Here is a 24,231-nt window from a genome sequence, read left to right as displayed (position 1 = left end):
CTCTAGGTGGAGCTGTTGTTCAGCATCTTAGCTGTAGAGGGCAGTGTCACTGGCCCTCACATGTGGGATCCGAACCGGGGCCCTCCGGCGTCCCAAGCGAGTTCCTAACCATTGCGCCACTCGGCTGGCCCCAGAGCTCGCACTCTTAACCAACTGAGCCATTCGGCCAGCCAAACAATATTAATATTGTTAATATTAAGTCTTCTAGTCTATGAACATTGAATGTGTTTCCCTTTATTTATGTCTTCTTTAATTTCTTTCAGCTATGTTTTATAGTTTTCTTTGTACAAGTGTTTTACCTCCTTGGTTAAGTTAATTCCTAATCATTTTATTTTTATTTATTATTATTTTTTTCTATTGTAATTTTTCCCTCTCCCCCTCACCCCTCTACTCCCATCTCTGAGCTGTTGTGCTCAGTCTAGTTGTGGCGGATGCTGCTCACTGGCCCATGTTGGTATTATGATCATTGCGCTCTACCCGGCTGAGATAGCCATTCGCTGGCCATTGGCTGGCTGCTCACAACAGCCCGTGGCAGCCACCAGCCACTCACGGCAGCCCAGCTCCAGGTCGAGCCGTTGTTCACAATCTTAGCTATAGAGGGCACAACTTACTGGCCTGTGTGGGAATTGAACTGGCAGCCCTGTTGTTCAGAGCTCACGCTCTTACCAACTGAGCTATCCGGCCGCCCCCATTTTATTTTATTAATTTTATGCTATTGTGAATGGAATTGTTTTTGTAATTTTCTTTTCATATTGTTCATTGTTCATGTATAGAAATGCAACTAATTTTTGTGTGTTGACTGTATCCTACTACTTTGATGAATTAACTTATTAGTTCTAACAATTGTTTCCAACTTTTTGTTACCCCTACCTCACACATCTGCAAACAGATTATTTTACTTTTTCCTTTCCAATTTGATGCCTTTTATTTCTTTTTGTTGCCCAGTTCTCTGCCTAGAACTTCCAGTACTATGTTGAATAGAAGTGGTGAAAGCAGGCATACTTAACTTGTTCCTTATCATAGAAGAAACACTTCTAATCTTTCACCATTGAATGTTTGCTGGGTTTTCATGTATGGGTTTTAATATGTAGATTCCTTATATTTCTAGTGTGTTGCATGTTTTTATCATGAAAGGGTGTTCAATGTTGTCAAATGCTTTTTCTCCATCAGTTCAGATGATTGTGTGTTTTTCCCCCCTTTATTCTGTTGACGTGATGTATTACATTGATCAGTTTTCCTGTTGAACTATCCTTATATTCCAGGAATAAATTCCACTTGTTTTTTGTTGAGGATTTTTTTTTAATTCAAGTTTATTTGATGGCAAGTTGATTTAATAAATGTCTGCTGTCATGGCAAAGAGATCTGGTTCCTTGAAAATGGAGCACCATGTTGGCATGTGGCAGAGCATGGACTTGGTGTCCAACAGTAGTGGCTCTTGAATTGTTGAGGATTTTTGTATCAATGTCCATAAGGGATATTGGTCTGTAGTTTTCTTTTCTTGTAGTGTCTTTGTTTGGCTTTGTTATCAGGGTCATGCTGGCCTCAGAGAATGAGAAGTGTTCCCTCCTCTTCAGTTTTTTGGAAAAGTTTGAGAAAAGTTGGGTCACTTTTATGTTTTAGCTTTTGTGAATAATGATGCTATGAACACAGGTGTACAAATATCTCTTCAAGACTCTGTGTTCAAGGGCCGGCTGAGTGGCGTGTTGGTTAGGAGTTGGCTTGGGATGCCAGCTCTGAATAGCAGGGCCCTGGTTCAGATCCCACATGTGGGCCAGTAACGCTGTGCCCTCTATAGCTAAGATGGTGAACAACAGCTTGACCTGGAGCTGGGCTGCCATGAGTCACCGGCAATGGCGTAGGCTGTAGTGGGGCTGGCATGCGCTTTTGTGAGCTGCCATGAGCCGCTGTGAGCGGCTGTCCAATGGCAGGCGAGTGACTGCCTCACCCGGGAAGAGCGCAATGATAATACCAACATGGGCCAGTGAAGCGATGTCCTCCACAACTAGACTGAAGAAAAAAAAGGACAGCAACTTGTCTGTTCCCCTTCCCTGATTTCCCAACGCTGTTCCCTTCCCCCAATTCTCCAAAAAAATCTTTAAAAAAAATTTAAAAAGACTCTGCATTCAATTCTTTTGGGTATATACCCAGAAGTGGAATTGCTAGGTCATATAGAGCTATAGGTATTGGCACAAGGGCAGACAAATAGACCAGTGCAATAGAGTAGAGGGTCCAGAAATAGGCCCACACATATATGATTTACAACAAGGGCTCTACTGCAATTCAGTGGGGGAAAAGATAGTCTGGCATTAAATTGTGCTAGCTAGTGAGATATTCATATGGGAAAATGAACCTTGACCCCTACCTCATACCATATACAAAAATTAATTCAAGCTGGATCATAGATTTAAATATGAATGCTAACACAGTCACACCTTTAGAAAAATACAGGAGAGTATCTTTATAAATGTGGGCTAGGTAAAGATTGAATGGAACAAAAAGCACCCACCATGAAAGGAAAAAATGATATATTGGGATTCATTAAAATTAGGAATGTCTGCCATTAAGAGACAGTATTAAAAGGGTGAAAAAACAAATCACTGACTAGAAGAAAATGTCCCAAACACATTTTTAAAAAACCAAACAAACTAAGAAACAGCCCAATTAAAAAATGGGTCAAGGCCGGCTGAGTGGCTCAGTTGGCTAAGAGCTCGCTCAAGAGTGCAAGCTCTGAGCAACAGCGGTTCGATGCCCGGCCCGAGCTGAGCTGCTGCTGAGCTGCCAACAGGCGGCAGGATGGCTCAGCTAAAACAAACAAACAAATAAACACAAAAACAAAAAATGGGTCAAAAAATTAAAGACATGTCACAAAAGAGAATATCATTAGTAATCAGAGAAATGCAAATTAAAATCATTTTAGAAAAATGGTAGTAATAAGGCTAAATATGCATATTTCTGTGACCCAGCAATTCTCTTCTGTTGTATATATCCAACAGAAATTAGTATTTATTTCACCAAAACAGAACCAGAATGTTCTTAGCAGCTTTACTCATAATGTCCAAAACAGTAGAAACAACCAATGTCCATCAACAATAGAATGGGATTTTTTTGATATGTTCATACAATCAAATCCTATATAATAATAAAAAGGATAAACTACTGATACACACACACTGAACAATATGGCTGACTCTCGCAAACAAATTGAATGAAAGAAGTCTGACACCAAAGAGAACACACTCTGTGATCTCATTTGTGCAGAGTTTAAAGTCAGGCCTAAACAATCTGAAATGAAAGTCAGACCTAACCAATCTGAAATAATAGAAGTCAAAATAGGGGGTTACCCTCGGGGGTGATTCTGACTGGATGGGGACATGAGGGAGAATCGTAGGGTGCTGAAAACTTGTATACATTGATCTGGGTGGTGTACACACAGGTGTATACATATATAAAAATTCATTGACCTCACTTTACTATCTGTATGTTATAACTCAGTTTTTAAAAAGTTACGCTAGTAGCTATTTAAAATTTCAAATGTATGTAAACCAAAGTGAAGCAATGCTACTGTGGCCTCTTAGTACAACTAGGGCCTGAGTCCTGCTCTTGGGTTGGGTGATGTCAGGGATGGCCCAGGGGTGGACACAGCCTCCTGCTATTGAATGGCCAGGTGACACACTGTGATACTGCGGGGGGTGAGGTGGTGGCCAGAAGTATGAGGGGACCATGTTAAAGAAGGGCCAGGCTCAGTGCTTCTCAGTTCCAGCAGTACATTGTCTGGAGAACTATTTTTTTAACTTAATTTTTTTTCTCATAATAAATCTATGTATCTTTCTTTTTAAATTAAATTTTATTGGGGTGACAATTGTTAGTAAAGTTACATACATAGATTTCAGGTGTGCAGTTCTGTAATACATCATCTGTATATCACATTGTGTATTCACCACCCAGTCAGTTCTCTTCCCTTTACCATATATTTGATCCCTTTTCCCCTCATCTACCACCACCCTTAATTTTTTTTTAAAGATTTTTATTGGGTAATTGGGGGGATGGAAACAGTGCTGGGGAATTGAGGGAAGGGGAACAGACAAGTTGCTGTCGTTTTGTTCTTCAGTCTAGTTGTGGAGGATGTCGCTTCACTGGCCCAAGTTGGCACCATCATTGCTCTCTTCCCCGGTGAGGCAGATCAGTCGCCGGCTTCTGGACGGCTGCTCACTGCAGCTGCTGGCCGCTCACGCTGGCTGCTGCCTACACACGGTAGCCCATGGCAACCCACTGCCACAGGGGCTGCAGCCTACGCCATCACCGGGGAAACACGGCAGCCCAGCTCCAGGTTGAGCTGTTGTTCAGCATCTTAACTATAGAGGGCAGTGTCACTGGCCCTCATATGTGGGATCCGAACCGGAGCCCTCTGGCATCCCAAGCCAGTTCTTAACCAACGCACCACTCGGCCGGCCACCCCTCCCCCCTTAATTTTTTATTGTAAAAAAATATGCATAACAAAAAGTTCACCATTTTAACCTTTTTTAAGTGTGCAATTCAGTACATTTACAATGCTGTACAATCATTACCACCATCTACCTCTAGAAGTTGTTTATCCTCCCAAATGGCAACTCTGCTCATTATTCACTAACTCCCCATTTCCCCTTCTCCAGCCCCTGGCACCCACCAGTCTACTTCCTGTATGAATTTTACTACAATAGGGACCTCATATAAGTGGAATCATACAGTATTTGTTCTTTTGCGTCTGGCCTCTTTCACTGAGTGTATTTCCTAGGTTCATCTATGTTGTAACCTGTATCAGAAATTCATTCCTTTTTAAGGCTAAATAATATCCAGTTTTATGGCTAGACCACATTTTGTTTATTTTTTCATCTTTCTGTGGACACTTGGGTTGTTTCCACCTTTTGGCTCTTGTGAATAATGTTGCTAAGAACATGGGTGTACAAATATCTGTTCGAGTTCCCGCTTTCAATTCTTTTGGGTGTATGTACCCAGAAGTGGAATTGCTGGGTCATACTCGTATGGACAGTCTATGGAGCACTATTTTTTAAAAGCCATTGCTCAGCCCAACCACCCAGAGATTTCATTGGTCTGGGGTAGGACCCCAGCATGGATACATTTTAGAGTTACTCAGGTGATTCTAATGAGCAGCCAGAGTTGAGAATCACTGGACCAGAGAGATGCTGGGAAAGTGACAGAGGAGGGACAATAGCCAGGAGTGAGGGGGGAGGAAAAGGCAGGGCCCGCGTGTGCCCGGGAAGGTGGGAGGGGTGAGCTACCCTCCCCCCAACGTAACCGCGCCTCTGTGGTCTCATTAGCCTCTCAGTGTTGGGGGTCAACACTCGCTCCCGATCAGACACCCATCTTTCTTGCCCCACTGACCTCAGGCCTAGGGTTGCCAGATTTAGCAAAATAACAAACAGGACACCTAGTGAAATTTGAATTGCAGATAAACAACAAATAATTCTTTTAGTATAGGTATATCCCATGTAATACTTGAGACATACTTTTTGAAAAACCTCACAATTTATCTGAAATTCAAATTTCACAGGGTACCCTGCATTTTATCTGGCACCCCGTACTTAGGGCCCACTCAGATAAGACCCCCTGTCCCCAACTGGGCCTTCACCTTTAGACACCTTGTCTCAATAAGGACAGAGGAGGAGACCCCAGCAGGTGGGCCAGGAAGTACCCCACTCCCATGACCTTCCAGGGCAGCATCAAAGGCTGATGAGGGGGCATCCCCAGTGAGGTGGCTGCCTGGCCACCTGCATGCAGCCCCAGATGTCACCCCTGCAGGGTGGGACCTACCACAGGCCTCTGAGTGGGGTGAGGTGCAGGGGCCACACATACCATCAGAGACAGTCAGAAAGACCCTGCCCAATGCAGACAGCCTCCAGTGAGAGCAGCAGGAGACCCTGTGAGCCCAGCTTGAAGAGGGGAAGACTGCGGGCAGGTGGCCCAGAGGTCTCAGCCTGCCGAAGGTCTGAGTTGGAGTGGGCAACGCCAGACGGACAATCGGGGGATCACTGTCGCTTCCCTGGAGCAGGGCTTCCCTGGAGCAGGGCTCCCCCACTCCCATGCGTGCCCCGGAGCTTCATCCTTGGCGCAGGGTGCAGCTAAGGACCTGTGCTTCTGCTGTTGGTGTCTGTCAGACCCTATCCCTCAGGCTAGACAACTGGGCTTCTGCCTCATCCTTGAGAAGATCCAGGTCCCGATGTACTTGTTGTCTTTCCAGTGAGTCCCATCTTGTCCTGTGCTTCCCGCCCCCCACCTCCCCACCCCCATCCCCACTCCCCCAAGGGTCTCAGCCCTAGTCATCTGCTTGGCGCTATGCTCAGACCGAGCTTGGGGCTCTGCTCTGCCCACCGAGCTGGGCCCACAGTGCTGGCCTACGGCCTGGGCTGCCTGTATCTCAGGCCACAGCTTCTTGGCTATTCCTCTCTCCCAACTTGAGACCAAATAGCCTTTCCCAGAGGAGGGAGGAAGTGGTGCCTTCACCACAGGACATGGCCCTCCTAACTGCACTGGCTCCTGGAACCCTAGTGGGAGCATGGGGATGGGCTCAACTCTGGGGAGCCCATGGTCCCTGGGACAAAGGAGTGGACACCCAATATATATCCCCGCCTGAGAGCTGGACGCAGGGTGACCTGTCATGGCCAAGAGTGAGCCCCCAGGCTTGGGGAAAGTACGTGCCCCCATTGAGAGGACCAAGAGGAACCCCAGAGTCCCAGGAGCCTAGCTATAGTGGGGACCCCATAGCCAACAGCCACCTATGGGCCAGCTCAGTGGCACCTCTTCTGAGAAGGCCTCTGTGGTTACTGTTCCTCTCAGAATGATAAGCCTCATCTCCATGCAAGGGTGCGGCTAGGAGAGGCCCGTGGGGGCTGACAAGAGCAGGCACTGGACCCCACCCCACCTGCTCCGCCTCCCTAGGCCCTCAGGACCCTGGGGCAGGTCTGGTATTGCCACCTCCATGTTGCAGGGGAAGGGGGTGAAGGAATGTACCCAGGTGCTGATTCCAAGTTTAACCATTGGGCTGCACTGCTCAGCATTACTTCTGCCTGCTTGTTGTACTTTCCAGCTACTTCCTGCTCCTCCTGTCCCATCACTGGTACCTGGGGAGCTGGGCTCTGTCGCCTTTGCTGTCCTTGGGCATGTTTGTTTATTCCACACCGTGAACTAGTCCTGCCCAGCAGCTCCTGGCACCCATTGGCACACCTTCCTGGACTTAACCCAGTCACCCCTCCCCAGGGCAGTTCAGCTTCAAAAATCATGGTTCTTCCTGCCAGCCGTCTCCTCTCCCTCCCGCATCCTGCACTGAGGCAGCCTGGACGCCACTTACCTCCTGGCCCTCGTTGCCTCAGGGATTCCAGGACTGGGGGGCCGGGAGGTCTCCATCCCGGCGCTCCTGGGCTCAGTCCTGCTCCAGTATCCAGAGGCAGCTGAGTAGTGGTGGGTATGTCCTGGGTCTCTCTGTGGCTGGTCAGTGGGGCCCCAAGCCCTCAGGATCTGTCCAGGACAGGAGTGAAGCCTTGTCTGAAGCGGGCAGGAGGCGCTGACTGCGCGGGGCAACACGAATGCAGCCCACCCGTTCTTGCAGTCCCAGAGCCCACAGGTTGTCTAGGCAGCTGGGGCTCTTCACCTCTTCCTGTGCTGGCTCCACCTCAACCCGCCTTCCTGTCTGATTTCAAAAACCAACAGCTTCTCAGACAATCGATGAGCCACGGCTGTCTTGCCAGCTCTCTGCCTTTGTCACTGTCCCGTAACTCAGAGAGGCAGGGGTTGCCCCTAAGGTCTTCATTCGAGAACCCAGCGCCCCTACAGACCTGATGCTCAGGAGAGAGTGGTTCAGCCAAAGCCACAAAGGAGAACAGGCTCCCCATCAGCAGATCTTTGCCTTTTCAGGGGTGATAGGGAAAGCAGGTGAACAATGGGGACGTTCAGTGACTTGCCCAAGGCCACCCAGAGGGAAGCTGTTTTCGCTGGGGTTGGACCAGTGTCCTCCCACTTCCAAGCCACACACTCTGATAATGCTGTGGCCCTTGTCGCCATTTCTAAACCCTCTCCTTTAATTCTTTCTAGCACCTAAGAGGTACCTTTGACCCAACTATAACCCACAATGTCTTCCTGTGAGTCAGAGGCCCCCAAAGCCAGGTCAGCTGTACTCTGAAATGGCAGAATGTGGCAGTTCACACAGGCCCCTGCAGTTGGACTTCACTATGTGGGCTGCACTGACACGGTGGGTGGGAGGTGAAAGGACATGGCCAGGAGTGAAAGTTACAATAGAGGAAAAGTACAGGACATCCTCCGGTGACAGGGAGCAAGCCACTTAATTGTGGGACCACTGAGAGAAGCAGGTGACAGGAAGGAGCCAAGTGACAGGGGCCTCAATTTTCCTCAGCAAGCAAGTGGGAGCCAGTGATGGTTGTAGAGCAGGAGAGTAGTGGGTTCAGATGCATGCAGCAACTTGTGTATAAGGGGAGGTGGGAGGGGGTATGTGCTTGTACTGGCCTCATCTAAAAGCTGTGAGTGGGTGATGGAGGGAAGGGGAGGGGACCGAGGTGGCAAATTAGAAGTGTTCCGTGTGATGACATCCTTCTGTGCTCCCCTCCCCACCTCCCTCGCATCAGTTCATTCTGGGCACCCAGTCACTTGCCAGGTGCTGGGGGACACACAGTGGCTCCCTCTGGAAGCCTGCTGAGGCTCCAGGCAGGCAGAGCCCAGACTGGTGGCTGCAGCCTGAGCCGTGGGGTGCAGAGAAGGCCTCTCTGCAAAGGCTTCTGAAACCAGGGCCGCCTACAGGATGTTAGAAACCGCAGGGGCCTGGGGGGGTATCTGTCACATGAAAGAGGCCAAGAGCCTGCTGTGTTCCTCCTTCCACAGCTCAGAGTGGATGGATCCTGAGCATAAGAGGAAACAGCCTTCTCCATGGGGATCTCAGGGAACATTCTGGAACACTTCCCTGCCAACAGCTTTCCTCCCTGCCTTGAAGGAATGTCCCACCACCAGACAGGGCTGGTGCCTGGGCTTCCCCTGCCTGCTCCTCTGTGAGAAGGTGGGGAGTTTTCTCCTGACTCCCCTGGGGGTATTTTTATGCTTTGGGCAGAGTCTCCCCTGGTTGTTCTCACTCTGGGGCTTTCTGTCCACCCAGAGCTGTGGGCAGCCCGAGGAGCAGTAGCCTCGGCCCTTCCCAACTCAGCGGCAGCCTGAGGCTTCCTGCCTGCAGGGGTGGGGCCTTGCTGGGGTTGTGCAGGCTCCTGGGGGCCCCCTTTGCCTGGGCCCTGCTTGAGCTGGGCTGTGGTTCTCTCTTGATTGCCTTGAGTGACCGTTCCCAGGCCATAGCTGAGCCACAGGAAGTGGGACAGGTCCGGGCGGTATGTCACATCACAGCAAAGTGTTGGTGTCGCAGTTTTTTGCTGATTGGTGAATGTTCTCCTGCTTCAGGCTCAGTATACTTTCTTCTTGTGAGCTTGTGGAAGGGAACCCCTGCGCCCACTGTCCACCATGAGGCTGGTCTGGCTCCTCCAGCCTCACTGCAGGTGCTGCGAGAGGGTGGTTCTTGCCACCATTTTCCTTTTCAACCAATCAGCTGGCTCTCATTTCTCAGTTCCTGAGTCAGGTCTAATTTCCATGGAAGTGTCAAGGTTCTGTCCCTGGATACAACCCATTATCTCATTGTGGTGGTTTCTTTACTACAGTGGCTAGTTTTTAACCCCGTTTCCTGCTCTGCAAAGGTTCAGGCTCCAGGTTGGAGCCCTGGCCAGGCCCACTGCTGACCCCTGCTGGCTCCTGGGGGGCACGCTGTACAGACCCCACCAACCAGGGTATTAAGCCACCAGGCCTCACTTTCCCTGCCTTTCCCTGGCCTGTGGCTTCTTACCTGTTTTAACCCCTCCCCCAACACGTCTTTATCAACCTGGAGTTGGTAATGGGGCTCCCAGGCCTCTCCCAGGGGAGCGTACCCAAAGCTGCATGTCCAGGTCCATGGTCTCCACCATGTGACAGTAAAGCCTGATAAGAACCCCAAGTCTCCTCCTACTAACTCCATCTCACTTCCCATTGTAGCGGAGGGAGATAAAGCCCTTCATGTAAGAAACATGTGGTACCTTCTCAAACAGGCCAGACTCCATTTTGAGTCTGATTAAAGCAGCATCTGCCATTAGCTATGTGATCTGAGCCCTGTTGTTCCTCTAATCATCCACCCCTGGGCAGTGTGTGCAGGGAAGGTTGGGTCCTCTCCACCTGGTCACAACCCAGGACACAATACATGTTCAAGGAACCCCATTTCATCTCCCTGAATGCTGCGTGCCTGAGGCCCAGCTCACAAAACCCCCTCTCCAGGAAGCTGTCCCTTTGGGCCACCTGAGCACTGGCCCTCACATCGGGCACAGGCCAGGCAACAGTCTGTGTCCTTCACTAGATGACCAGAAGGACCAACTTGTTTCTGAACTCTCTCCCAGGACCCTGCACACAGGCCAGAGCAGGCTTCACCAAATTGTCCTGTTAAGATGCAGATTCTGAGTCAGTGGGCCTGGCGGCCTGAGCCTGCATCTGTGACAAAGCCCACGTGAGGCTGCTGGGCTGTGGGCCTCCTTTGAACATCATGGGCTGGAGCTCAGTACCCGGTAAGGGCTCTCTTAATGTGGGTGTATGGACAGATGTGTGGATGAAAGGACATCTGTTATCTGAGAACCAAAGCGAAATGAGGGGCCAGCAGACCTGAGTTACCCCTTGAGGTGAAGAACAGGTCCAAGGGCCTTCTGCAGACATACTTTGGGGGCAGCAGGGTGCTATGGATGAAACTCACAACTTGCTTCCCTTGTTCTTTTTCTAGAGTGAATATGGAAAGTTTTCATAAAGCTTTTTTGTTTTTATTGCACATCATATAAAATGGACTGCACTGTATTTAAAACAGACAAGACATTCACAAGGATGCAGAGACCCAAACTCTTCTTTTCTGGGTCTCACCTGTGCTCCACACTGCTCCCGAGGCTAGAGGCAACTTTAACACACACCAACCGAACCAGGTCACAAAGAACATGCTTGTTTTGGGGGCTTCAGAGCTGTGTTGGGTCCTTCTGCACTGTCCAGTTTAGAGACTGCTGGTGACAATCACAGGTGTCTGGGCAGGACGGCTAGGCCAGCAGAGGACCTGGGGCATGGCAGTGCGGGAGGCCTGTGGACACCTGGTTTGCTGGTGGAGGCTGGGATTACAGCACAAATGCTGAGAAGGCAGGCAAGGCAGGCTGGACCCGGACATCCATCTCAGGACAACGCAACTGATGGATGTAGAGAGCGAAAGATGTGCCAAATCAGGCCTCACCCTGGCCAACTGGTGATAGCCCATTGCCCTTCTGAAACACACACTGGCCCAGTGGGGTTAAAGGGAGACCAACTGTGGGCACCGACAGAGGGAGGAGGCCAGGGGCCCTAAATCCAGTGGGTGACATCCTCCAAATACCACTTTAGCAAATGGAGTGGAGAGGAAGCTGGTCCATGTTAGTGCAGTTGTCATTTTCACAGGGGGAGTGGGTATGGTCCCATTGAGACCTGGGCTCAATGAACGGGCTGCTGACCCTCACAGGCTGCCAGTAGCCATGGGTGGGGAGTGGGGGGTGGGCTGTCTGGTTCTGCCTCCCTTCTTCTTGCCCACAGGCTGCCGCCTCTTCCTCTCAAGCTTTTCCTTCCGGGCTGCAGCAGTGGTGAAGGTGATGCAGTGGGCATCCAGGAAATCTAGCAGCTTCCCCGTGGCCATGCGGATGCCCTGCTGCCTCAGCTCAGCCTGCAGTTCTGCCAGCTCAAAGGGCTGGTACAGCAGGACCTTGCGGTAGAGAGCCGGCGTCGAGCGGATGTAGCGCCTCACTGCCTCCTCTGTGGCCACTGCCTGGACAGCGGCCTGCGAAGCACTGACCCCCTCCTCACCCTCTTCATCTTCTCCTGCGGACTCAAAGGCCACTCCAAACTCACAGGAAGAACTGAAAAGAACCAGACAACATTTGGCAACACCTCTTCCCTCTTTGAGGGAAGGAGTGGAGTCTGTTTTTATGTCCCCTGAGGAGCCTGGCATATGGTATGGGTGACCTCCCAGTGCTGTGTGTCCCTGGCATTCTTGCTGCTGGCCTGGGAAGGATCTTGCCCTCAGCCAGAAACTTCCATCGACAGCAGCCGGTCCACACCCAGAAGGCACGCTGGGCCGGCCCCGTTGAGGGAGCGTCCTGTGGGCTGGGGACATGGGAGCTCCAAAGGGCTGCTCAGGAGGCCCACAGGGACTGCCCTTTAATCCCATCTACGTTTCCTGTAGTTCCAACCCAGGAGGCAACCGGGGCTTCTGAACATTGGCCATTATGCCTCACTACGCCAACTCTCGGACCCACTGGTAAGAGGCCCTATGAAGCCACTGGCCCGGTCCCGCCATCTAGTTACCTTTGTGAGCTAAGGGAGCTGTCACTGCCGTCCACAGAGGTGGCTGTGGATTTCTGGGAGGCTGGGTGCTGGGTTTCACCATCAGGGCCTAGGGGCACCTCTTCAGCTGATGACATGCTCGGTGGGGGGATGCTTCCACCTGGCTGCTGCCTTCGATGTCGGGGGCCTTTGGTCTTAGCAGGTCCCTTGGACCTTTTGGGAATGGGGTTAGAAGTGGCCTCGTCCCTGGCACACCCAGCTGCCCTTGAAGGCTTAGAGGTCTTGGCGGTATGGGTCTGGTTGCAAGGAGACTCCAGGGGCACCTGTGAGGACTGGATCTCATCCTCAGAGTCTGATTCCAGTGTCTGGTGAGTATATTGGAATATCTCCTTTAGTTTCAGGACCATCTGGCGTTTGGGCAGAGGGCGGACCCCAAACCTGAAGGGGGAAACAGGTGAACTTCAGCAAAGAGCAAACACTTATCAACAAATGAATGGCTTTATGTAACTGAAATCTTAAATGCCTGGTTGTTATGAGCATTCAAAGGTTGGTGTCTGTCTTGCGTGCCAACTGAGCTTACTCTGAAGCCCAGGAGGGCTGCTGTCTGTGTTCTGAGCTATAGTGGTGGCAGTGACTTCACCAGGCCCAAGGTGAAGAGCATCATTCATTGGGATGTGATAGTTTTGATGTTCTTTTAAAAATCAAGTCTTACTTAGACTGTTTAAGGCTCGGGTCCCATCTCCATCCACATGGCACATGGAGACCTGTCACCTGATGGGTAACCCAGAGGAATCTCATTTCTTAGTTTTTCGAGGCCTGAGTAATTTAAGGAACAGCATGAAGAGAGCCAGCAGGCATGCACCTCCCTCCTCTCAGGGGCCCCCATAACCAGAGCCCAGGGAGGAGCCCGTGGAGGGTTCTGCTCTCTGCCTAAGCCTGGTCACTCAAAGGATGAAGGGGACCAATAATGAGCAAGCGTTAAAAAACACCACCAACCTATCCAATTCCTTCTTCAGTACTGGGGTCTCCATGATGGAATACCGTGGCATTGGTGTTATGGGCACTTTCGGGGGCAAGTTTTTCCTCCGATTAGCACCTTCTGGGTAGAACAAAAAACACGTTTCAGCACAAGGGACCTGGGTTTACCTCTTCTGACCCTGTCAGTGTCACCAAGAGAAATACTGCACTTGAATAAAGCCCAGCCTCCATGTGCGTGAGGAGAGCAGTGACGTCTATTGCTTCACTGTCTGATTCTGGCTTCATGTCTTCCTGTGGGAAACATCACCTGGCACATGATAAGGGCCATGGCAGCCTTATTGTGCAATGCTGATGTTGTATGAATGGGGCAGAAGCAACTGAGCGGTTGCCACAGGGTGGGGTGACAAGGCAATGGCAGTGACTGCTAATGGGTACGGAACTTATTTTGGGGGTGATGAAAATGTTCTGGAATTAGGTAGAGGCGATGGTTGCGGAACGCTGTGAGTATACCAAAGACCACTGAATTGTACATTTTAAAGAGTGAATTTTATGGCATGTCAATAATGCCTCAATAAAGCTGTTATTTTTAAAAAAATCAGTATTTTAAAGACAAATGGGACAATAAGGAACAGATGGAGTTCCGTTTTAAGATGGAGTTCTTATCCTTTTTATGAGCATAGAGCCCTTTGAAAAGCCAATTATAACAATAGGTTCTGTCTCCTGAAAAATGCACAAAATTCTTTATATAATTTCAGAGACTCTGTCACCCCTTGAAAACCATCTCTGATTCAGACTAAGGTCCCCCGGTCTAAAGTCTCCTGCAGCAGTTCTCACGGCACCACCTGGGAACCAGTCAGAAATGCAAATTCTTGGTTGCACCCCACACCTCCTGAAGCAGAAGCTCTGGGGTAGGGCTTGGCCACATGTGCTTTAAGCTCTCCAGGCGATTCTGATGCTCACTCAAGGCCGAGAGCCCAGTTGGTGTAGGATTTTAAGAGGAAATGAAACGCCAGGTCGCAGGCAGATGCTCAGCCCGTAAGCTCTGCCTCCCTGTTACCAGTCCCTGCTCAGTACCACCCTGCCCCTCCTGGCTCTTCCTGGATCTGCCCAGCTGGGGAGAAGGGGCAGCACCTTGAGGGGCTGACACTGGGTGCTTTGAGTCTCCCCTATGACTGAAATGAGCTGGGAAGTGGCATCCTCCACTGAAGGGATAAGGAAGGACTGAGACCCCTAGCAGGCCTCCCACACTTGCCCTTGATTTGTTTTGCCCTGTTGTTTTTATTAAATTGAGATAAAAGTCACATAATAAAATTTCAAAGTGAATAATTCAGTGGCACTTAGTATATTCATAATATTGTGCAACCACCACCTCTATCGAATTGCAAAACATTTTCATCCCACAAAGGAAATGCTGTGCCCAGTAAGCAGTCACTCCCCATTCTCCCCTCTGTCCCTGGCAATCACTAATCTGCTTTCTATCTCTATGGAGTTGACTGTCCGGGACATTTCATAGAAATTGAGTCACATGATATGTAGTCTCTTGTGTCTGGCCTCTCAACACTGTGTTTTCAGGTTCACCTATGTTGTAGCGTGTGTCAGGGCTTCATTCCTTTTTAGGACTGAATAATATTCCATTGTATGGGTGGACTACATTTTATATACCTACTCATCAGCTGATAGACATTTGGGTTGTTTTTGCCTCTTGGCTATTGTGACTAGAGCTGCTGTGAACATTTGTGAACAAGGATCTGTTTGAGTCTTGATTTTAATTCTCTGGGATGTATAACGTAAGAGTGGAACTGCTGGGTTATAATGGTGATTCTGTGTTGAACTTTTTGAGGAACTGAACTGCCCAATCTTAAGGAACACCTGAGGTGTGTGTCTTGCCTCTTGGAGGTGCTGGTTCAGTATTCTGGAGTGGGGTCCAGGGGCAAGGATTTTTAATAAGTGCCCAGGTGAGCATAGGGTCCGGGCATTTAGGAAGGCCTGCCTTACTGGCTAAGAAAGGTATGTTTGACAGCACGCCCATTCTCCCTGAACTGCGGGGAGGGGTCTGTAAGGCAAGCAAGGGGCTTGCTGCAAGTCAGCAGGCCCTTCAGCATCACCACCCCGTGGTGTCATTACTGATTTCCTCCCCAGCCCTCCGGGTAAAAGACAGACAACCCTCTCCCCTACTCACTTGGCTTCTCTAACCCTTCTGATTTCTGAGCTCGATCAGCACTCGGCGTCTGGGTCAGAGGAAGAACTTCTGGAGACTTCTGTTGTTCTCCATCCCAATCGTCCCATAGAGCTGAATTCAAACAGCTCAGCGTGTTGCCCCCAGGGGAGCTGGTCCTAGGGGATTTCTCTTGATACTTCCTTTGGCCAGTGCAATTTCCTCGGATGGGGGGGGTGCCCAGGAGTGTCGGGGAGTGGCAGTCACCAATGTCCGGGGCCTCCCCTGCCCTACCGCTGGGGCTGCTGGTGCTCAGGGGGCCAGTCCACTCGAGGTTCACATGGTCAATTGGAATCGGTGAGAGGGGCTCAACATTCCAGCAGCAGTCGTCAGCTGGCCTGGAGGGGTTGCTGTCCTGCAGGGGGGTGCCGCTCACCTGAGGGGAGACCACCTCCTGCTCATCATCACTGTCTTCCACCTCAACCACTTCACTCACTGTGGCCTGATTCGGCAGGCTCGGCCTAGGTGGCGAGCGCTCCTGGAACTGCCTGCTGAAATCAAGGCCTCCTGAGGTCGGACAGGAAGCCGGGGGAGAAAAGTGCTTGTGGCGCCTGGGGCAGGGACTGGAAGGGCTCCTGTAGATCTGCCTTCTGCTGTCAGGGCTTCCAGGAGCAATAGAGACCAGGCAGGACAATGACGTCTGGGGCACGATTACCGAAAACTTGCTCGCAGCCTCGGGTCCATCCTTGTTTTCTAATGAGACCCTGGGCTTGAGCTGAGCCACTTGATTCGCTGAAGTCCTGGCCCTGAGGCCCGTGATTTGGGTCTGCGATGAACAGTCTCGGCTTCTGCTGGCCAGCGGGGTGGCAGGCACCAGCCACGAGGTGTCTATGGTGCTGTCCTCATAACGGCTGCTCTCAGGGTCAAAGAACAGCCGGGGGGTTCCTCTGCCACCCACAGAGCCTTGGTTCCCAGACGACACCCCCTCCTCCTGCTGCAGTGTAGCCTCTCTTCTTGGTGGGCTTTGGGAAGGTTCCTGATCTGCATCAATGTCAATGATGGAGAACAGCTCAGAGGACTTGGGGCTAACTTCTTGAACTTTTCCTTCTTCGGAGGGACCATTAAAAACTGACTTTGTTTTTGTTTGTTCTAGCTCCAACTCTTCATCTGAATCCAATAAAAGGATAACCTCATCTTCTCTGTTCATGCTGGATGGAGAATTCTGAGATCTGGAGCTCTGATGGCCAGGTTTTGCTTGGGTTAGGTCAATGGATGGAGACTTTTCTGGGGAGGGCAGGACCCCTTTATTTTTGCATTCTAACATGAAACCACGTTCTTTGCCTTTCTGGCAGCCTGGATCGTTAAGTAGGGGGAGAAGGCTCCGGCCCCTCTTTCGCCTTGATGGTGAGTCCTGGGAGGCGGCCCTGGAAGCTCTGCCCTGCGACTGGGGCCTTGGTGGGGAGGAGTCACTTGTGCGATTAGGGCGAGGGTGTGGTGGGCAGGGACTCCTGTCTGGAGGGGGCTGTGAAGGGGAGAAGCATGGGTGCGATGGGGGTGCCTGCCAGGGAAGGGGGGCACGGGAACTCTCCACGTCTCTTTCCCTGACGGTGCCCTTGCCTTCCTTGAGATCACTTGTTATTTGGGATGGTTCAGGGTGTCCTCCTGGAGTTGATGGAAAGGGCTGTTCTTCATCATCAGCAGCATCAACTGAGTACAAAAAGGGGCCTTCCTTTCTCTCTGCCCGGCTGCCCTGAGGAGGGCTAGAGCCGGAATGGTCCCGTGCTTCCTTTGGAACCTCTGCTTCCTCCTCCCTGTCGGAACACTGGCCCTGGAGTGGCAGGAGCATGGACTGTCTCGCGTTTTTCTCTTTGGCTGGGGCCTCATCTCCTCCCTGCCCAAATGATTCCATCTGTTCTGCATTTTCCAACTGTTCTTGAACCTGGGTGCTTGCTCGGATTCGCCCAGAACCTAGACCACCCTCCCCAAGCTGCTCAGTTTCTTCCTTGATGTCTGGAGCTCTTTCCCCCTGGAGCAGCTTTCTCTGAGTAGCTGCAAATTCATAAATTTCTTCCATTTCTGCTTCATTGACCTTCTCTCTGTCTTCTTGATGGTCCTCAGATTTCAACAAGGTCTCTGCTTCCTCTTCTTCATCTACCCACATTGACCTCAAGAGTTCTTGGAAATTCTCCGCTCTGTTTTCACAATCCTTGTCTTCCTTCTCCTTCCATCGGTCGCCCTCTGAATCCATCACAACAGGCGCTTGTTCGCACAGGTGAACAAGCTCATTCACACCAAACCTGCAACAGGAAACACCGTGCATCATCAGCACCCTTCACAGGGGGCAGCTAGGAGACCCCGGAGAAGGAGAAGATAGGAGCGGAAGTCCTCTCAGGGAGGACTACCAGGACTCAGTCCTACCCTCCTCCCTGTTCTCCTGCAACTAGGGTGCCGGTGATCATACCCCAGCCACTCAGTTCTAGAAACAGAGACTCGTGAGCCTTTCAGGCTGGGCTCACTAACTCCACTGCACAAACACGAAGGGTGCATCTGGCTGTGCTGACGGTAACAGAAACTAGGGGTGCTGCAAAACTGCGGAGCATGTGCTGCCTTGAAAGGTACCCAGAGCAATGCAGACCAAACCTGTCACAGGTCAGTGCAGGCCAGTGGGTGCAACAGCCTGCCACCTGCTTAAAGGCTCTGTGGTCTAACTGGTACATTTAAAACCCCGGAGGCTGGGCTGGTCCTTTCCCAAGAATGAATGAGTGATGACGTGGACTTGGATGAACAAGGTTTTATCCCAGAGGCCCTCATGCCTTGGCAGGAGGTAGAACTCATTTTTTTGCTGAGCTACCTGCCATCTCTCCTGAGATACTGGTGTGGACAGCTGGGAGGAGCAGATTCATGCGAGATGAACTAAGCCTTGTGTCCTCTGTTTTCTGGAACTTGGGAAAAGACTGCCGTTGTTCAGCCTCAGTGGTGGAATAATTGAGGAGCGACAGTATTTGGGGGCAGCTGAGGCTGAGGACCACCCTCTTAATCACCCCCAGGGAGCTAAAAGCCATGTGGCTCAGCAGAAGCCCCCTCAAGCAACACTCAGCTCTCATGCAAGAGTCCATTTCTGGCCAGACCTATAAAAATGCTTTCTTCAAGGATACCACTGGGCATATACTTGGGATTAAAAGGTATAGGAAGGACTCGGCCCTGGCCCTCCCATAAGCCATCAACCTGGTAATCTTTGGCAGTTAATGTCAAAAGCCATGAAGTAGGGGCCAGCCGAGTGGTTCATTCGTTGAATTTGCTTGGGAGCACAAGCTCTGAGCAGCAGGGCCACCGGTTCAGATCCCACACAGGCCAGTGATGCTGCGCCCTCTACAGCTAAGATGGTGAACAACAGTTTGACCTGGGCTGGGCTGCCGTGAATCGCCGGTGACGGCGTAGGCTGCAGTGGGGCTGCAGTGGACTGTCGTGAGCTACTGTAAGCGCCTGGCAGCTGGTGTGAGCTACCAAGAGCCGCCATGAGAGGCTGTCTAGGGGCCCGTGACCGATCTGCCTCACCAGGGAAGCGCAATGGTCACAATAGCAACATGGGCCAGTGAAACGATGTCCTCCACAACTAGACTGAAGAACAAAAGGACAGCAACTTATCTGTTCCCCTTCCCCCAATTCCCCAATGCTGTTCCCTCCCCTAATTCCCCAATAAAAAAAAAAAACTTAAAATAAATAAATAAATAAATAAATAAATAAATAAATAAATAAAAGCCATGAAGTAAATGGAAAGAACAGTGTGGACCTGCGGGCCAGCGAACTCAGGTCAGGGACCAGCTGGGAAGGTAGGCCAGTGTCTGCGGTGTAGAGATAATGCAGGAACGCACAGGTGGCCTCCGTGCTCATGTCACTCAGCAGGACGCGCTGTGTTCTCAGGTCGCCGTCTTCTACAGCGAAGAAGCCGTCACTGTTTACCTGAGGGTGAAATAAAGTACAGAAGGTTTAGCGACTGGACAATCCTGACTTGGGGCGAAGCAGGTGGTCTGGAGGTGTCCTGTGAGTTTCTCACCAACAGCCTCAGCCCTGGGACAAGCATTAGCCTATGTCGCTCTTTTTTGTTGGCCAAGATTTCTGCAGTTTTCAAAATCAAATCAGGGATATGTGTTCAAGAATCCAGTTAGTTCCTTCTTGACAGACATGTCAAAGGCATTAGAACTTTCTGAGAGAGACCGACAGCTGTTTCCTGGATTCCTGCAACATGTTATTCAAGCCAAACACTTGTCGGTACAGAAATGCCTGTCAGCAGCTCAACTTTAAAGAGGTCAATTATTAGACTTTATAATTATGCAAATAGAAGAAAAAGAAACAATTCTGGGGCGAGGGGGAGGATTTTTATTCAACGGAACAAGAAATCTGATTATTTCCCAATCCTGAGGTCATCGTCTCATACCACTTCCTAACCTCAAACGTGTCTGTCTTCTCCATGGAAGTGTAACCTTATGACAACAGAGAAGAAAAAACGTTTCAGGCAGTGGGAGGAGAGCAGGGGGTGGGTTGGGTGAGAGCATGGGCTGAGCGGGAGCGAGGGGGCTCAGGAGCAGGGAGCTAAGGGGGTAGGAAGAGAGAGAGAGAGCCTGGGCAGAGAGTGAAGGGAAACAGAGAGAGAGGCAAGGAGAGGGAGAGGGAGGCAGAGGGGGAGCGGAAGGGAGAAGAAGGACAAGGAGGCTTGAGGAGGATGGGAGGGTTCCACAGAGGTGCGGCTAGTTCACGAAGTACTTACATACTGCATGAGAAGTGGGCATCTGGCATAAAGCACGAACTTGTGTGCATAGATCATCTCCCCACTGTCCATCTGAAACTGGACATCACTCAGGTGTGGGTTATTGACCATGGCACCGAAGTCAGCAACCAGCAAACCGAGGGAGAGCTGAAACAGGAGAGCAGCCATGTCCATCTGTCACTCGCCTCTCTAACTGTGCAAGTTACCCAGCTGAGATGGCGCCATGGTGACCAGGCAGGACCTTTGCCCCTTGTGCTCCTCTCAGGGTTCCTACAATGGGTTCCACTTTTAAGTCACCTTAAGTCACTCAGCGACATGGAACAGCAAAACACTAGCTTCTTAAATTCTCTATCACACGGAGTTCCCTGGCCTAAAATGGGAGGGACCAGCAAGTGGACAGGTATGGTGGTTAATAAAGATGGAGCTACAGCAGCAGCAGCTTCTGGGTGCTGTGTGTGTGTCAGGCCTAGTGTTTCACACACACCGTTGTGCAGCCCTGTGAGGAAACTTGCCAGCCTGGTATAACAGATGAAGACCCCCCAGTCCAAGTGATTCAGGGACCCGACTGAGAGGAGCTCCAAGTCCCTTCTGACTGTGTGCCATGGGCACCAGGAGACCTTGGTGTGATACTGATAAACTAATGGAATGCTGCCCACTCTACGGAGAACCAACTTCTCACCCAAATCATCACCAACACAGAATATGAACTTTAGGGGGAGGCCAGCCCAGCACCTGCATGTCAGAGGGGCACAGTGAGTCCTGAATGAACGAATGAAACTGAGAAACGAGTGCACAGAGCAGTCAGCTGAAATGAAGTAACCTCACAGAACAATAGCGGTCCCTCTGGGCTCCCAGGCAACTGAGATACCCCCAGAGTTCAATGACAAAAGGGACAAAGCCTCATGGCAGAGCCCCAAGAGGAGCACAGGAGGCTCCTGTGGGCTCTTGCTTGCCTCAGGTCAAATGCCATCAAGGGGACCACTGGACTTATATAAGGGCCAAGAGGCCAGTGGTGAGCTGACCACACTGGCCAAAACGGCAGAGCCGGAGCAGGGCCCAGCCGCATGGAGAGGCCCCGTCCTTACCGAAGCCTTGCCGCCCCTCTCCAGGTGCTGCTGCTCAGGTGGCAGGACAAACCCAGTCAGTGGAAGGCCGCTGGGCGAGAGATCCATCCCTGAGAGGAGGAGTCGCAGGTTAAAAGAACAACACCTCCCAGCAATGTCAGCCTCCAGAGAGAGAGCAGCTGTGGGCTGAGCCGACCCCAGAGGTGCCTTGGATGGAGGTACTTGTTATCAGGGAAGTGAAAGCGATGCCCACAAACCACTTTTACCACCACCCCCTCCCAACAGAGAGGAACACAGGAGAATAGTGAAATAGACAGAATGAGCCCACCTATCAGTTGCTCACCTATCACTGTCCTTGGTTCAAATTGAAGGAAAATGGTGATAGATTTACCTGTGTCATATTCACCTTTGAGGAAAAAATGAAAGCACTACAGAAATTGAGCATTTTCCTCCTACGGAGATGAGACTGGCAACCTCAGATGTGAGCTGCCATCATGGCCTCGGTCACAGGGAAGGGAGGGACTGGAGGGCAGGGCTGGCCCAGGTGTCGCATCCAGTGTCTCACCTTCGGTCCCTTCTGAGTTGGCCAGGCCACTGCTGCAGGGCCATGGGCTGGCACTCAGCCCCTCTCCTGCCAGGTCTATGAGGTCCTGCAGGGCCTGGTGCTCCCTCTGGCTGGCAGAGGGTGATGGGTTCCTGGAGCCAGCACTGTGGAGAGCAGGTGGCGTGTGTACGCCCAGCTGTAGCTGATCAGATAGCACTGGTGGCAGCGTGGGCTCCTGTGTGACATCCTGAAACAAGTCGGAAGCCAGAGTGACTGTGTGGCTGCTGCAGCAGCCATCACACAGTAGGTCCCTGAGGGTGCCAGCCACAGCCCAGAGCAACCCTGAGAGGCTTTTCTCCATCACTGTCTGTCAGCAGGCCTCTGTCACAGCAAAGGCTATGCCTGTGGCATCCAGGTCTACAGAAAGGTCCCTGGGGGCCCTGTCCTCCTAATGTTATCAAAATGGCCTTAAGTGAGTGAGTAGACTCCAGTACCACCTGCATCAGGCTTGTCTGGTTACTGGGCCTCATCACAGGCAGGTTATGCCAGACCCCTGGGGGAGAGGCCTGGGACCCTGTATTTTAAATACAGTCTCCAGGAACACAATATATTTGGGAACCAGTGGTCCTCCATGTTCTTACCAGGGGAGCCATCTAGTCACTGCAAAGAGAAACGCGTTATGGCTGACGCACCTAGGCTTCCTCTCCTCCCTTCCCTTCCCCTTCTCCTTGAACTTTGTCCTCCAGCTGTTGATTCCCAGTTCTGTAATCCTGGAGCTGCCACCCCCTCTCCAGAGCCTACCCGTGTGCGCCGAAGGGGAGGGCATACCTTGGTGAGCTTCTTGGGCATCATGGGCGGCTCCAGGCTTGCTGTGTAGAAGGATTCCAGAGGCCAGGCCCCAGTCAGGGCACTGCTCTCCCATAGAAAGTTCTGCTTCCCTTCAGGCAGTCGCAGACACCTGTGGGCCTTTTCTAGCTCTTCCTTTAACAGTCTGCTAGCAGGAAGTGGTGGCGTGCTGGAAAACTCCACTTCCTCTGCAAAAAGCTGGGCCACACGATCCTCAATCTGTCTCCCTGTGGTCTCCGAGTCCTGGACTAACAACTGGGGTGGAGAAATGGGTGCTTTCTTCTTGCGACTCTTCTTTTCTAGAGAGAAACAGAAGTCACACAGTCAATAACGGAGTCGTCCATGCATCCTGAGGCCCAGCAGTAACCTTCGGCTACCGGCAGCTCAGCGAGGCTCCCCCTGGGGCCACCACTCGTGGTCACACATACCTGTTCCCAGTCTTGTCCTCTCAGAAAAAGCATTTCCCAGTCTGAGCACTGCAGGCACAGCCTCCTGCTCCATCTCGGACCGGGAGAGAGCCATGGCCACCAGCATGTCCTCAGACGGCACCTCAGGCTCATTGGCCTTCCGCCTCTTCTGTGACTCCTTCTTGATGGGGGCTCCCTTACGCTTCAGACCTCCTGTGTGACTGCTGAAGCTTAAAAGGCAGCCAAACAGAAAGGTTACTGATGGCCAGGGTACAAGCACTTCCTGTTCTGAGGTATTCCCCACTGGACCAGGGAAGGCTGGACCCCTTCCCCTCTGCAGGGAGGAAAGGGATAAATGTGGACCCATCAGACAGAAGAATCAGGTGTTCACTGTGCTCATTCTGTGCCTTCCGCAAGCTCACGCCATCCTGGGCCAAAAGCTCAGTGCGGTCCAGACACAGGAGTGTCTGAATCCTTCCGTGTGAGGCTATCTAGCTGGGTTCTTGCTGGATATACAATGCTGACAGCGGTACCTGCACACCCCAGGTGTGGCCAAACCCTTCTGGTGGAGTCAGCACTCAATGGTTCTGACTCAGCACCCTGAATTACACCCACTTATGCCCATCTATACTTCAGATGCCCCTTAGGTGGTCCTGGCCACACTGGCCACAATAGGATCCCGTCCCTCCACAGGGGCCACAGGGCAGCATCTCTACCTGAGGCTTGAAGGAAAGGCCTCCCGGCTTGGGCCACCAACATGGTCAGCCAGCTCAGAGGTCAACGTGCAGGAACTCATTTGGCTTGGAGAATAACTGAAAGATTTTCTGGCTGGAGAGAACCTAGACTGCTTGCTGACTCCCAAGAGGCTGGACAAGAAGTAGGAGGATAAAGGTGAGACAGAAACGGAAGGCAAACCCAGCATCACCTTCCCTGAAGTTATAGGGTATTTTGGAAGCACCGCTGGCTTTCACAAAAGCTGGTGCTCTCCACAGGCCAGCGATGGCTCCTGAATCTCAGGTGTCACCTCGAAAGATCTAAGCGAGCCCCAGTTCAGTTCCAACTTCCTGGGA

At 51.3% G+C, this 24,231-nt stretch overlaps 2 protein-coding genes and 1 long non-coding RNA gene across 11 annotated transcripts in view; 1 reads left to right on the top strand and 2 right to left on the bottom strand.

The window, feature by feature from the left end:
* The window catches only part of NLRC3 (NLR family CARD domain containing 3), a 40,590-nt gene extending 30,126 nt beyond the window's left edge, over positions 1-10,464 (bottom strand). For both annotated transcript variants that reach the window (XR_002122779.1, XM_019632896.1), the window contains exon 1: positions 7,343-10,464. The gene's annotated coding sequence lies outside the window, so the exon portion shown is untranslated. The remainder of the gene's footprint in view (positions 1-7,342) is intronic.
* A 385-nt stretch (positions 10,465-10,849) lies between these two features.
* Positions 10,850-24,231, bottom strand: part of SLX4 (SLX4 structure-specific endonuclease subunit) — a 22,987-nt gene continuing 9,605 nt past the window's right edge. For 4 of the 8 annotated variants that reach the window (XM_019632887.1, XM_019632891.1, XM_019632889.1 and 1 more), the window contains exons 6-16: positions 23,878-24,027; positions 23,183-23,391; positions 22,737-23,053; positions 21,930-22,155; positions 21,386-21,474; positions 20,301-20,447; positions 19,326-19,495; positions 15,560-17,832; positions 13,399-13,501; positions 12,424-12,840; positions 10,850-11,975 (exon numbers count right to left, since the gene is read on the bottom strand). In XM_019632887.1, coding sequence (XP_019488432.1) covers positions 11,579-11,975; positions 12,424-12,840; positions 13,399-13,501; positions 15,560-17,832; positions 19,326-19,495; positions 20,301-20,447; positions 21,386-21,474; positions 21,930-22,155; positions 22,737-23,053; positions 23,183-23,391; positions 23,878-24,027 — 4,498 coding nt within the window. In that variant the 3' untranslated portion in view covers positions 10,850-11,578. Of the gene's footprint in view, positions 11,976-12,423; positions 12,841-13,398; positions 13,502-15,559; positions 17,833-19,325; positions 19,496-20,300; positions 20,448-21,385; positions 21,475-21,929; positions 22,156-22,736; positions 23,054-23,182; positions 23,392-23,877; positions 24,226-24,231 lie in introns of those variants that run through there. The other 4 variants (XM_019632892.1, XM_019632893.1, XM_019632890.1 and 1 more) reach the window with 3 other exon arrangements.
* On the top strand, positions 11,889-16,770 carry LOC109376777 (uncharacterized). Its single transcript, XR_002122782.1, has 3 exons — positions 11,889-12,376; positions 12,798-12,856; positions 16,689-16,770. It is a non-coding gene; the product is annotated as an uncharacterized LOC109376777 (long non-coding RNA).

Source organism: Hipposideros armiger, unplaced genomic scaffold (assembly GCF_001890085.2).
Source record: "Hipposideros armiger isolate ML-2016 unplaced genomic scaffold, ASM189008v1 scaffold_1192, whole genome shotgun sequence".
Classification (NCBI taxonomy): domain Eukaryota; kingdom Metazoa; phylum Chordata; class Mammalia; order Chiroptera; family Hipposideridae; genus Hipposideros; species Hipposideros armiger.
Note: the sequence above shows the minus strand (reverse complement) of the source record. Positions and strands in the feature narration are given on the sequence as shown.